General features: G+C 51.7%; 1 protein-coding gene across 2 annotated transcripts in view; it reads left to right on the top strand.

Moving 5' to 3' along the window:
- Nucleotides 1-15,512, top strand: part of OFD1 (OFD1 centriole and centriolar satellite protein) — a 718,676-nt gene that overhangs the window by 308,108 nt on the left and 395,056 nt on the right. For both annotated transcript variants that reach the window (XM_086934564.1, XM_086934563.1), the window contains exon 14: nt 916-1,046. In XM_086934564.1, coding sequence (XP_086790690.1) covers nt 916-1,046 — 131 coding nt within the window. The remainder of the gene's footprint in view (nt 1-915; nt 1,047-15,512) is intronic.

The following is a 15,512-nucleotide window of genomic DNA, read 5'->3' as shown; positions in this document are numbered from 1 at the left end:
GGGTTTCGCAGCGGTCGAAGCGCCTTGGGACCCTACGGGTAAGTAGTGCGCTATATAAATGCCTATACACATACATATACATATACACCAGTGATCTGATATAATGGGACTGTTACTTTAATGTGTCACCTCATTGCAAGGCACCAAACTAGACTTGCATATTTAGGAAGCTTTTTTTCGGTTGGACAGGTAGATATTATATAAAATTCCACACGCCTGATGCTTGTTGATTTCATGCAGTGCCTGGGGCAATAATTTTATAATGTTGTACTTACAATACATAATCTCCATGTTGCTCTTCCCAGTAAATGCTCAAAGGTCGTAAATCGTAGTATGTCGCGCTATTCAAAAACCTTAGAAAAGCGAAATCAAATAAAGTTCAAGGAAAGATCCAGACTAAAAAACCTTGAGGGCTTGATTCCCAATTCATTTAACTTAGGTCAGGTATTCTTAAGTATTAACTGTAACACAACCAGAAATCCCACGTTGTTTGTATGTAGGGCCCCATAATCCTCCTTGTTTAGAGACTTTGATTCAGATTTTATTATTATGGTATCTGTAAAAAGACAATAAATTGTCTACATTTTCAATTTTAAGCTGTGAATGTCCTTCTTCAGGATCATGATTTTACTGAGCTGAATAGCATGCTTTTCTAGGTTGTGTCACTGTGGTGGGGATAGTTATGCCGCACAAGATAACAAGCATCACCTTTTAACTGTAAAATATTCATAGTTTGTTGCACTGTGTTCAAGCATAGTCCAACTGTCATCTACAAAAATACAAGAGCTGTAGTATTATTTTGGTAAGAAAACATCCCTGTATGTCAGCGATGCACACATACTGTTTCTAATGTTCTGAAGTGTGTATTATATATATTGAACAACTAAGTTACAAAGAGCTATTTTTATATCACAGAAATAGCTTCACCGACAACTGATGAACTAGTCCTGCAAGCACAATTGCAAAGAGTTGAAAATGCTAGAAAAATGGACCAGGAAGAGTTTGAAGCTCGTAAAGATATATTGGAAAAACAGTTGCAACGCGAGGTAATCTATGACATATATTAATTTGAAATATGATAAATGAAATATATATACTTTTGCTTAAAGTGGATGCAAATGTGATGCTAGAGAACTGTGTGAATCACATTGTAGTATTTAGTTCTAATGTCAGTAAGCATACTCGCAAGTACTCCTGCTGTTTTTAGGTCTCGCCCGAGCCAGCGCATGCGCTGCACTGGCAAGACATTTAGTGAGTGGGCTTTAAAAAGCTGACCACAGCTTTTTGTCTGGCCTAGAGCATGCGATTACGCGCACAGTAACGCACATTCCTCGCATCGCTCGCGGTCACCCTTACAGCGCGCGATCAAGCGCCATCTGGCTTTCCTCTTGCTTGCTCCTCCAAGCGCTCGCTTCAACGCTCCTCCCCCTCCCCATCACAGAGCGCGTCTCGCGGCCGCGCATCTTTTCTTTTTGCCTTCTCACTTCCCTCAATCCTTATTGCTTTTGCCAACTGTTTTCTCTCATGTGTCATGCCGTCGGTTTTGCTGTAAAGCTGGCGCAAGATCTCTGTTGTCTGAGCCGGAATACCTACTTGATCTCTAAATTTTCGTTGCGCATTGCTATTCCAGCACATTCTTTCCTGTTTTCACCATGCGGCTATATTAGATGAACTGAATATTTCAACATGCTCGATACAGGGTTCCCTTCGATTGCATTGGAAAAAGCCAGGCAGAGGCTCACTCGCATCGCATTAGAATGCTCCTTGGCTGCACACCAGAGGGACTGCTAAAGACCGTTCAGATTGTTCTCTGATTACTGAACAAGCCTCCTCATATGACCAGAGGAAAGGAAACCTTCCTGTGTTGCAAAGAGAATAGTTAACGTTTACTGTCAAACGTACGGATTAAAATCTACTGAATTCCCTCATCTATTGAAAAGTGATTTTGTCAGAAGGCTGGTACCGTTAGCTAAAGAGATCTTTGCGTTTCTTCTTGACTGCTGAGTCACTGTGTATCGTAAAGCTTTGTCATCAGGGGATTGTGATTACCTTAAAGCTATAAACCAGACCTTTGCTTTATTCTCTGACTTTGGAACCAAGAGATGACGACAGATCTTGTAGGGACGCAGTTCTTAATTTGTATATAAAAATAAATAAATAAAAGAAACGTAATTAGCAGGGCCCAAGACATTTCTCAGGAGGCCACTGCATCTTTCGCCACCCACTATTACTGCAAGTGCTGCCAAATCCCAGTACCAGCGATGGTAGTTACTATCACACTCCTATAAATCTAGCAATTTGGATTTCTCCTAACCACCCACAGCTGCAAGAATGACCTGGACGCATTGGCATTAATATTTCTAATGTAAGTTGAATTGTTAAAACAGCTGCCGATGTTCTAAAAATAGCCCAACCTTGCCACCATGTGTGTCATACATATGTACCAGTGATAGGAAAAAAGTGTCTTTGCCGAGCAGCATGACACGGCCGCAAACCATCTGGGTAATGGTTTGAGAAGGGTAATCTAATACAGGACAGCACATAAAAGATGCAGACCAAGTAGTTTAGTTGTGCAAAAACAACAGTTGATGGACAGAATGCAGAACAATGTCATACATTCACCCCAGTACAGATATCTGGGCCTTAATCCATCGTTTTTTTGATCACCATGCCATTCCAGTTTGAACCCAGCCATATGCAAATCAGTCTTGACCCTGTGCCCCATGGGAACAGTCCAGCCCGAACTGCCAAGCCAGGTCCTCCCTGGACTGGAAACAAGCATTCAAGGACCGGTTTCGGGCTTTCAGCCCTCATCAGCCTGGATAGCTTGACTCCAGTGGCATGGAGAGCATGGGACTCACGTCTGAGCATACCCCTCCCATTCGGGGTGACAAATGCAAAAACAACAGTTGATGGACAGAATGCAGAACAGTGTCATACATTCACCCCAGTACAGAGATCTGGGTCTAAATCCATCGTTTTTTTGCTCACCGTGCCATTTCTGTTTGAACCCAGCCATATGCAAATCAGTCTTGACCCTGTTCCCCATGGGAACAGTCCAGCCCAAACTGCCAAGCCAGGTCCTCCCTGCACTGGAAACAAGCATCCATGAACCGGTTTCGGGCTTTCAGCCCTCATCAGCCTGGATAGCTTGACTCCAGTGGCATGGAGAGACAGTAAGTGACCCCCCCCAATTGTGGTCCGCCTGACGTTCTTTAACTGGCCAAACCTTGGCCCTTCTTCAGTCTTACACAAGCACATTGCTAACCGGAATCGAATCCAAGCTGACCCCAACAAGGAACAGCAACAGCCCACCCGGATATTCCTGTGACCGAATACACAATAAGCCTTGAACCCCTTGGCTTCCCTCTTGGCAAATGAGGCTGCTTTACTATTAGGCATACATTAAATGTCCTGATAAGATCCGTAGAATGTGTTAAACAGATCGAAACGCCGCCGACAACTATGAGCACCTTACACACATGGAATGTTTTATTTGCCCTTTAAAAGTGTGAAGGTATCAATATTGTTCTGTTTTATAATCAAAACTGCGATTAACAAGTTTACAGAACGTTAAGCTCTTGCCTAAGCCTTTTTGTTCGTTCCCTTTAATTGTTCCCTGTCCTGATATTTCTCGTGTGATTGACTGGGTACAGGTTTGTGCCCTGTCTTGTATATTGTGTGTTATTCATGCTTTACATTGACTGAAAAGTAAATACCAAGACCTCTGCCCGGTTAGGCATGTAGTTTTCAAATATAGCAACAACTTTGTCTATATTTATTGATTAAGCATTATTATTTGTAAGGGACCACTGTTGCCTTAATAATATTGACTCCCAAGGTCCCTTGCCGACTTCTTTGGGTTCCCTTGTTGTTTTCAAAAAGAAAGGATATTGTACTGCATAACGAAATACTTATAAGGTCCCACAGGCGAGACCTATTGGCTATGCCAATGCTTGTTAATTCGTAGTCTGTGTTGTAGCAAATTTAAAATTCTATGCAATTATTAAGCTTTAGTGCGACTTTTATTTACAAGCACATTTTTTAGGTGCCCGCAGCTAACAAGTAATCTACCACAGCACCTGAAAGTTTACATTGTCCCTTATTACTTTAATTATTTAATGAGTGTTCTTATTTTTTAGACTTAGCATTTACTTGTTTACATTTTACATTGCCTCTCCCATGCCAGTCAATGTTACTCTAACGATGTGATTTTTGATTGGTGCTTTAGATTTTGAGTAATCTAAGCCACCAAAATATAGTGCCATTTCTCAACCCCCCTCCCCACCCCATCATTTTAACTGTCACACGATACTTGCTTTTTATTAGCGCTAGCAATGTGCCTGGCATTTCTGTTCACTTAACTACCAGAGGATGAAGAGATAAGGACAACATTCTCTTGCATCTTTTTGCAACACTATTTTCCCAATTCCCTGGTTTACCTATCTACTAATACTTAAATGAGATTGCCAATCTATTTTTATGGGTATAATAAAGACCCTATTATGGAACAAGAATATCTTACTTTAAATCCTCGTGTTGTGTCATGGGTATCTCCATTAGGGGGGGCGTGGCTAAGCGCGCAACGGGAATGGCCGCCTTGGGGTAGAGCTCCGCTCCGAGCTCCCCTTCCCGGCGCACTTATCCGGAGAATTGCTGATTTCAGCCGGCCGATAACCGCCGGCGCTGCTGTGGGACACCGTCCCTGAGCACCCCACCAACTTTGGTGAAGATCGGAGCACCCAAGCCACACCGAGAATCCCAAGGGGCCCAGACCGCTCACATCGCCTCCGACCTCGGCGGGCACCCAGGACAGGCCGAGGCTTCGGCGGGCGCGATAGGTCCGAGACTGCGGCCTGCTCGCGAAGCCAGCACACTGCGCTGTGTCACGGAGACAACGCCCGGGACCCGGCCTGACTCAACCGGGGGTCCCGCTCACTGAATGCCGCCCACCTCGGTGCCTGGCCAGATGGGTGGCGACGAGTAGCTGCACAGCAACGACCGGACCACCGCAGGCTGGAGGCGGGAAGGGAGGAGCTGATCCAACGGACACGGAGGCCTGCCGCTATTAACTGGGAGGGCCCGAGAACTTGCCCCCACGCCAGGCGACTCGCAACAATGGCGCTGCACAGCCGCGAGGAGTGAGCGGAGAAGGATTGGGCGGCAGGGTCGGTCAGAATCGACGACGCAACTGCTGGGCAGCCTCGGACATATCCACCGGGAGCCAGACCACCCGCCCATCGGTGGAGAGCGGTAAGAACACACAGGCGCCTGCAGCTTGGGAAACGCAGCGTCCGTAGCGCTACCTGCACCACGTTGGCGGCGCAGAGGCCCGCAAGGCCCGCAGCCATACCAGAGGCACCCCTGGGGAACGCACACTGGCTCAACACCACACACCAGCGAGGAAGCAGCGGCCTAGATCACACCAAGCGCCACGACCCGCTGGCACGAAGGCACAGTCACGGGCACCTGCCCGGCTACAGGCCGCGGACGCTGAGATACTGTCTGGTACCCCGCCGCGCGACAGACATACGCACTAACCGGCCCTCTGGGGAAGGATCGCGCCGCTGAGGCGGAGGCAGCGCCACAAGACAGATGTCTAACGGACCTAGAACTCGAACCGGGACCGGCGGCGCGAACTCAAAGGGCAAGATGGACAAGTCTGGGAAGAGCACCGACCCAGACCAAACAACGGCGAAGCTAGACACCATGCTGGCCGCAATGGAGAGATTAGAAGAATCTATACTTATCCAGTATTTGGGTGTCTTTCATAGATTCACATGCCTGAATCATTCCCCGTCGCCGAGACGGGAGCCTCCGGTACATAAAAAAGTAATGTCCTAAGGACATACATAGAGAATATAGGCCGAAGGGCCTCCCCTTTTGGGGCCTTTCCATGTCCTTATGTAAAAGGACCAAACTCTCATCGTTAGCCAATCAGCTCCGACCTCCCTCTAGAACCTTCCCGGGAGGAGCCTCCGTCCCTCAGATTTTTCTACCGCACGTTGTGCTAGGGAGTCTCCAACCTGAGCTCTTCAGGTTTTCCAACATTCGAAGTCTCAGACTTCGCAGAATTTCACTTTGTACAAAAAGGAATTTATCCCATCATCGACTACATGTCGGAATCTAATAAGAAAACTTCGTCCATGGCGGACTCACAGAAGAAAGCCCTTCTAAGGGCCTGTTCCTCCTGCGGCAAGCAGCGGATTCAAGCGGAGGACAAGCACGACCTGTGCTTATATTGCCTGTACCCTGACCACGTCACTGACAAGTGTAGGGTGTGTAGAGCCTTCCCAAAGAAGACGGTTAAGGAAAGGGAAACTCGCCTTCGCGAATGGCTCGACAGGCTTAAGGTCCGAGACACTCTGGAATCTTCCGAGGGTAGTGTCTCCGCGACCTCCAAAGTCTCCAAGAAGAGACCCAGGGTGCAGTCCCCTGGAGAGACAGACACTCCTCCTAAGAAGGCGCACAGGAAGCCTTCGGAGGCACGCTCCACCACCTCCTCCGTGTCTGTTAAGGATGGCCAGAGGTTCAAGAGGCCCGCTCCATCTACTAAGCGGACCACCTCAGTCACGACCACTGTGTCGACCACTACGGCCTCATCGCCCTCCGCGACGGCCACGACGACCACCACTGCGTCCTCAGGCGCACCGGTCTCCTCGACCATTCCTCTGAAACCTTCCTCCAATACGAAGGCGGCCTCTTCGTCACCTAAGAGGTCTAAATCTACAGGTACGCCTTCGCCGAAAACACCTCATACCGAAGGCTCGTCACCTAAGACGTCGAAGTCAAGTTCGTCTCCTAAAACGTCGAAGTCAAGTTCAAAGAGCACGCCTTCGACAAAAATATCTCAAATCCAAGGCCCTACCATCAGTAAGGCGGCGAAACCCTTATCCCCGCAAAATTCGATGCCATTGACCCTGACGGAGGTACCAAAATCACCAACACACACGGCGGGGGCGCCATCTTCACGCACGTCGTCGGAAGAGACCCCGGCGCCATCTTGGAAAGAATCGAGATTGGTCGAAGTCTCTATTCACTCGATTCCAACGCCCTCGGTTCGCCCAACGGTGGAGTTGGCGCCCGAGCAAGAACAGGAAACTCTCCAGAGTGAGGAGTCAGACGAAGAACAGGAGGCTCACGAAAAACACCAGGACGTCCACGAGATCCGGGACGAAGTTATGTATCAAGGCAGCTCCCTGAACGTCGACACAGTGAACACTCCGATGATCTGTCTGCCACTGTCTCTGGTCAACGATTTGAAATCCCTGGTGCAGGACTATAAACAACGGTTCCCGGACGCCGACAGCGGTGCCCAGGTACCGGTCACCCAAGCGCAACCATCGGCCTCGCACCCTTCCGCTCCCCAGGCCCGTCCTCGGAGCCATCTCCGACCGCAAACCCAGGCGGAGGACTCATCGGAAAGCGAGGAGGATGAGACGGACTTAGAGGAAGGCGAGGTGCAAGATGTCGCCTCGGACCACAGAGACGAAGATGCCGATGCTGCGTCATCACACCATTCGTCTACCCCGGCATCCCCGCGACCGCGCCACTCTGAAGCGGCGGATGTGGGAGGTTTCCACAAACTGGTGGACAGAGCTGCAAGGAGGTTTCACATGGCAGTGGAATCCGCGGAAACGGAATGCTTCCTCCATGATTTCAAGGAGCACACCCAGAAATCGACCAAGTCTATTCCTCTTATAGACTTTCTATGGGAACAGGGCAAGAAGCTGATGCTCACGCCTGCTTCGGTGCCTGCGGTGGTTCCGCGCCTAGACAAAAAATATAAGGCCCCGAACTCCGCACCTGCCTGCCTGACCGGCCACCCCAAACCGGACTCGGTTGTCACTCAGGCGGCCCAAAAACAATCCCGCAACCCCTCCTCGCCGCTGTCCGCGCCCCCGGACAAGGAAGGAAGGAAACTGGACACCATAGGCAAGAGGTTCTCCACCACATCCGCCATGTCCATCAAGGTGGCAAATTCCATCGCCCTCCTTGGCCGCTACAACCGCCAGCTATGGGAAGACATAGCTCCCTATCTGCAAGGCCTGCCGGCCACGGTCCAGGACGAGGTGAAAGCTCTTCTAGCGGAAGGACAAAACTCCGCGGCAGAAATTATCGACTGCGCCATCGACGCAGCCATGACGGGATTCCGCCAGTTGGCCGGGGCTGCCGTGCTCCGCCGCCAGGGCTGGCTGAAAGCGACGTCTTTTCGGCAGGAGGTCCAATCTAAGGTGCTGGATATGCCGTTCGATGGTCAATTCCTCTTTGGGGAGAAGATAGACGAGGCACTCCAGGCCATCAAAAAAGACACCGACACGGCGAGGGCTCTGGGCTCCCTCCAGTCCCGGAACCAATCCTTTCGAGGGGGCCGCTCCAGAGGTCAGTACTCCTACAGAGGTTCCTACCAAAACCGGTCGTCCTATTCCTACGGCAACAGGAACCAGCCCCAGCAGAAGCAACAGTCCCGACAGTCATCCTATGGGAGATCGTCCTTCAGAGGCAAATCCGCCAAGAAGGGCACTGGCGGCCGCCAGTGACCATTTACTCCAGCCAGTCCCACCACCGTCTCAATCCTTTCGAATTGGGGGAAAACTGAGCCACTTCCTCCACAATTGGCAAAAAATCACTACGGATCGGTGGGTACTACAAATAATTCAATTTGGACATTCCCTCGAACTGGTCAACACCCCTCCCAACACCCCTCCGCTGAAGCGTGCTCACAAACACCTGCACCTCCTTCTCCAGGAAGTCTCCGCCATGTTGGTCAAAGGAGCCATCGAAAAAGTCCCGGAGTCCCAGAAGGGGAAGGGTTTTTATTCCCACTTCTTCCTGGTCCAACAGAAAGGGGACAAGTGGAGGCCGATCTTAGACCTCCGGGCGCTCAACGTCTTCCTGAGGAGTCAATCCTTCCGGATGGTCACAATCCAGGAGATCCTAGGAGCACTGGAGAGAGGAGACTCGATGGTCTCCCTGGACTTACAGGACGCCTACTACCATATCCCCATCCTCGTCAGGCACAGGAAATACCTACGGTTCGAAATAGCAGGCAGACATTACCAGTTCAAGGTCTTGCCGTTTGGCCTCAAATCTGCCCCACGTATCTTCACGAAGTGCTTGGCGCCAGTGGCAGCCTTCCTGCGACAAAGGGGTCACCAGGTGTTCCCCTACCTGGACGACTGGCTAGTGAAGGCTCCTTCCCCGGAGGACGCGCTGGCTTCCTTCAACGCCTGCAGCGCTCTTTTCCAACAGCTGGGTCTGACGATCAACCTCAAAAAATCATGCACCACTCCGTCGACGAGGATCACCTTCCTAGGGGCGACCCTGGACACGAAGCGCACGAAGGCGTTCCCCTCAGAGGACAGGATCAGCAAAATACTGTCTCTGGCCGCGGCGGTGGCCAAGAAGCCTCGCATCAAGGTCCGGACGTTCACCTCCTTGCTAGGGATGATGTCTTCATGCATTCTCCTTGTACCGCACTGCAGGCTCCGCATGCGCCCCCTGCAGGAGGCGTTGGCGAGACAATGGAAACAGTGTTCCGGCTCATTCGACGACATTATCACAATCACACCGGCCATCATAAAGGCCCTTCTGTGGTGGAGAAACAAGACACACCTGACGGCCGGCTTGCAGTTCCTCCTGCCGCCGGCACCACTGGTCATCACGACCGATGCCTCACTGGAAGGCTGGGGCGCAGTACTGTTGGACCTTCGAGTCAGCGGCAAATGGGACGCCCAGGAGAAACAACTACACATCAACCTCCTGGAACTGAGAGCAGTGTATCTGGCTCTACAGGCCTTCCTGCCACGTATCGGCACTTCCCCTGTGCTCGTCAAAACAGACAACACCACGACGATGCACTACCTGAACAAACAAGGGGGAACGCGATCTCTCTCTCTCTCACGAGAATCGCAAAAAATCTGGAACTGGTTGGTGGCGCACGGCCTCTCCCTCAAAGCGGAGTACGTTCCAGGGAAGGACAACACTATCGCGGACGCCCTCAGCAGGCAGACCTCTCTCTCCCACGAATGGGAGCTCAACGGCGACACGGTGGCCCACGTCTTCTCACAAGGGGGCACCCCGAGGATCGATCTCTTCGCGACGGCAGGGAACGCCAAATGCCGAAGCTACGCAAGCTGGCATCCCCAACGGGGGTCGCTGGGAAATGCTTTTTCCATCGGCTGGTCCAGCGTGTTTGCGTACGCTTTTCCTCCGTTCCCGATGATACCGAGGCTCCTCCGGAAGATGAGGACGGAACCGTGCACGCTGATACTGATTGCTCCGTACTGGCCGAGACAACATTGGTTCTCGGATCTACTTCGCCTGTCCATCAGGCCCCCGATTCACCTGCGACAACACCCGAACCTCTTGACAATGTCCGAAGGCCAAGTACACCACCCGAACCTCCGTTCGCTCAACTTATCGGCCTGGCTCCTGAGCACCGTGAGTTCGGAGACCTAGATATACCGCAGGACTGCAGGGCAGTACTGGCCAAAGCGAGGGCGGGCAGCACGACCAAGACCTACTCGCTGAAGTGGAAGAGGTTCTGCTTGTGGTGTTCGGAACACGACTTACACCCTCTCCGGGTCACCCCAGTACAGCTGCTACCGTACCTCCTACACCTGGCTCGATCGGGGCTGGCTCACGCCTCCATTAAGGTTCATCTGGCTGCGATTTCTAGGTTCACCAGGACCCCATCGGGACCCTCCCTCTGGTCCAGTCGACTGGTAAAACAATTTCTGAAGGGGCTTTACAGATCCTTTCCGAGGCCTCGGAAAGTCCCTCCAACCTGGCAGTTGAACTTGGTGCTCAACCAACTCATGAAACACCCATTCGAGCCCATACACCGGGCTTCGCTCAAGCATCTTTCCTGGAAAACGGCTCTCCTGCTAGCCCTGACGTCAGCCAGACGGGTCAGCGAACTTCAGGCGCTGTCCATTCAGGAACCGTATCTCCAATTCAGGCACGACCGAGTGGTACTCAGGCCCAACCCTAAATTCATTCCTAAAGTACCGTCAGACTTTCATCTGAACGAACCAATTGTCCTCAAATCGTTCTTTGCGGACCCTTCCACAGCAGCAGAAAGGGCGCTGCATTCCTTGGACCTTAAAAGGTGTCTCAAATTCTACTTGGACAGGACCAAAGACGTCAGGAAGTCTTCTCAACTCTTTGTAGCCTACAGCAACCCGCGCATGGGGTTGCCCTTGACAAAACAGAGCATCTCACGCTGGATTTCTTCAGCAATTGCTTTCTGCCATGATCAGGCCGGACGGCCTTTGACAGACCGAGTGGCTGCCCACTCGACCAGAGCGATGTCAACGTCAGCGGCGCTCTTCGCTGGAGTGACGATCCTGGACATCTGCCGAGCGGCGACATGGAAGTCCCCGCATACCTTTTCCAAGCACTACTGCCTGGACATCGAACTGCAGAAGGACGCTGCAGTGGGACAAGCGGTGCTGCGCCATCTCTTCCAATAAGGTGAGCCTTACCTCGTCCCGCCATCCAGGTAGGCACATTCTTCATGGTTTTTTCTGCTATATGCATGACTGTATATTACCATGTTTCTCTCATATTGTCTGTAATTTATGCAGGCCTGCTGGAGGTGAGAATGTGCTTTTCCACTATGCATGTATAACTGCTGGCTACTCTGATTCAGGCATGTGAATCTATGAAAGACACCCAAATACTGGATAAGAAATGCGTTACTTACCTGTAACAGCAGTTATCCAGTATTGGTGTCTTTCATAGATTCACATGCAACCCTCCCGCCTCCCCGGTAAGGACTCACGTACCTCTATGTCTACATTGCGACACCCTAGCTGGGTGCGTACGAAAATCTGAGGGACGGAGGCTCCTCCCGGGAAGGTTCTAGAGGGAGGTCGGAGCTGATTGGCTAACGATGAGAGTTTGGTCCTTTTACATAAGGACATGGAAAGGCCCCAAAAGGGGAGGCCCTTCGGCCTATATTCTCTATGTATGTCCTTAGGACATTACTTTTTTATGTACCGGAGGCTCCCGTCTCGGCGACGGGGAATGATTCAGGCATGTGAATCTATGAAAGACACCAATACTGGATAACTGCTGTTACAGGTAAGTAACGCATTTCAACTGACTCGCACCTCCTTGGCCACGACAATTGATAGCGTGGTCATAGACCTGACACACTTGAGAGCGGACCATAAAAAACTGGCGGAACGCACTACGACTCTGGAAGGCGACGTGCAGGCGCTGAAACCTCAAGCTGACCAGTAGCACAAGCAAATACAGGACTTACTAAACAGGGTGGAATTCCTGGAGGACAGAGCCGAGGATGTGGAAGGCAGGGCACGCCGAAATAACGTGCGATTGGTCAGGGTCCCGGAGAAATGGGAAGGGAGGACCCCAGAGGAGCACATGGAACGGTGGCTGAAGGTCATACTACCGGAGGGGTCGCTCTCCCCACACTTCGTAATAGAACGTGCTCACAGAGTCCCCACCAAGCCTCTAACAACGGGCTCCAACCCAAGGCCCATGCTGCTCCGCATATTGAACTATCGAGACAGGGACTCCATCCTCCATGAAACACACAAACTCCACGAGATACGGATTGAAAATGCGTCAGTGATGTTCTTTCCGGACTACACTGTACAGGTACAGCGGCAAAGACACTCCTTCCTAGCGGTGAAAAAATGCCTGAGGCAGTTAGGACTGCAATACTCTCTATTTCCTGCGAAACTGAGAGTAGTAGCTGGGGAGCGTACTCACTTCTTCACTGACCCAACAGAAGTGGAATCTTGGCTGGACAGCGGTGTAGATACAGACCCCAGAGCGACTGCAGGCCCCGCACCTCGACGGCACACCGGGGGCAACAGAAGAAGGTGCAGACCCCGCCAAAGGTCACAGTCCGGTACACGGGGAACGACAAGGACTATCCCCCAGCCCCCAGCGGATGCCCCCCCCCCCAGCGGATGCCACGAGGCAGGAGAAGCAAGATGCCCTCCGCCTGGTGATGGAACTTAGCAGATCCCCTGCGCAGAGCGACATGGCGGGAGGCAGCGTGCAGGAACTCCCCAGCGACGACGAAGCCATTTATGGCATACCAGACTCCCAAGCATCAGAAGAACGACCGGACGTCACTCCACAAACGGCGGAATATATCGGCTAACTACACAGAGGGATCAGCATTCCTTAGAGGCATTTGCCAGATACTACTGCAACGGACCTAATGAAACTTGCCGACAGGACCACAACGCTGCGACAGCAGGGGACACACACAACAACGAACAGCACCCTTGACCCTGGATGTCAGCCAGGAGGACAACACACGCCAGGATTCTCCCCAGTGGGCGAGAGTCCAAGATTGACACTGGATGCCCGCACTTGGCCAACGTGCAGACGCAGAGACGCTGCGCCTGGCAGCAGACCGATTGGGACACGTAAAGTATAGTGTTTACTACATGAGCGAAGTGGGGCTTCATATAACGACTTTGCTGACTCGAAACCACTGTTGCAGTGCGCACAGCACAACCACCCCCTCAGACCTAGACTTTGTTGCTCTCCTAGAGAGTATGGACGGGAGCACGTTTCGCATCCGACCTTTTGGTATTTTGAATGTTCATAATGTTCAATGGCTCAATGTTCTGTTAGCCATTTTTCTTTCCCCTCCTCCGATCTCAATGAAGTGGTGTGTCATCATAAATGTCTGCTCGATTGCTGGGAACGTTTGCTCGAAGGTGGCCATGGGATGCACGGGGAGGTGGTGGGAGGTCTGGGAGGTGGGAACTGTTGAAACACTGTAATGTCTGCCATTAAGATATGTACGTGGAATGTGAGAGGTATACATACACCATCTCATCGTTGCCAGATCTACTCATACCTCAAACGCCACCACATTCAAATCGCCCTCCTACAAGAGACACACCTTAGCGCCACGGAAATTCCCACATTACGTCGCAGATGGCGCGGACAATTGTATGCCACAGGTTTTTCGTTTTACGCCAAAGGGACACTGGTATGGGTCAGGCCGGGCATTCCGTGGACCACATTAGACGTGCACATAGATCCCGGGGGGAGGTACGTTGCGGTCCACGGCAGGCTGGATGGGAACCCACTGGTACTGGCCTCAGTGTACGCGCCCAACACAGGGCTGGCGGATTTCCTTGCTCAGATGTCAAATACACTAGCCCCCTGGCATGGTGTCCCCTGGGTGCTCGGCGGGGACTACAACAGCACATTGGATCTCGCCCTGGACCGCTCTCGCCCTCCACCGCCCAACTCACAGGCACAAAATGCTGTGAACGCGCTTCAGTCATGGTCCACACAATGGGATCTACATGACGCGTGGCGCAGCCGTAACCCACACACCAGACTCTACTCGTATTATTCGGGGGCTCACGCCCTACATGTGCGCCTTGATAGGTACATGGTAACCAGTGAGATTCTACCGTATGTCACGGACACCTGCTACATGGGCCGCACACACTCTGATCACAACCTACATCTATTGGACCTGACATGGGAGCAACCACGGCCCCCGATTCCCACCTGGAGGTTACAGCCTGACTTACTACTAGATGGCCCATTCCGAAGCTCCATAAGCACACAAACGGCACAATATTTCGAGGACAACAATGGCACAGCAACGACACCGCAAATTTAATGGGACGCGTTTAAGGTGGTCCTCAGGGGACAATGTCTAGGCACCCAAGCCCATTCTCGACGACAAATAGAAGCAGACCTTAGATGCTTGGAGTCGGATTTGATGCAAGCGGAACAGGCAGCAGCCGCAGGCGCCAACACTAGTTTATTAGAGGCGCAAGCGGAACATGATAGGCTAATTGATAGGTTGAAACATGTCAATTACACAGCTCACTCAGCCCGCACACATCACACTGGAGACAAGCCTGGCAAGTTGTTAGTATGGCTGATACAACGCGAGGAGCGCACGTCACCCGTAACGGCGATACATCCGGTTGCTGGCCCAATGGTATACACCCAGGCGAAAATCCACGAGGCCTTTGTGGCACACTATAGTGCGCTATATGAGTCCCGTCTGCTAACCACACAACCGACCATTACTGCATATCTAGACGAAATTACATTACCAACCCTAACGGATGACCAGCGGGACGACCTAGGGTCACCGATAGTGGCAGATGAGCTGCGCGAAGCCATCTTCGACCTCTCGAATGGCAAAGCTCCCGGCCCAGATGGGTTGCCAGCGGAATATTATAAAGCCTGCTCCGATATCCTGATCCCAGAGCTCCTCAAGGTGTACTCAGCGGCGCTGGAAGACTCGGCTCTGCTCCGGTCGATGAATGAGGCGACATTGGTGTCTCTTCTTAAACCGGGCCGAGATGGCACGCTCCTTGGATCGTACAGACCGCTAGTGCTGCTGAACACGGATTATAAGATCCTGGCGTCGACCATAGCCCTACGCCTGGCAACACTGGTGCCCGCCTTGATACAGAACGGCTTTGTGCCCACTAGATGCACCTCCCAAAACATACGGAGGTTGTTCCGAGTACAGAAAT

The sequence above is a fragment of the Lissotriton vulgaris genome, chromosome 8 (assembly GCF_964263255.1).
Source record: "Lissotriton vulgaris chromosome 8, aLisVul1.2, whole genome shotgun sequence".
NCBI lineage: Eukaryota > Metazoa > Chordata > Amphibia > Caudata > Salamandridae > Lissotriton > Lissotriton vulgaris.
Note: the sequence above shows the minus strand (reverse complement) of the source record. Positions and strands in the feature narration are given on the sequence as shown.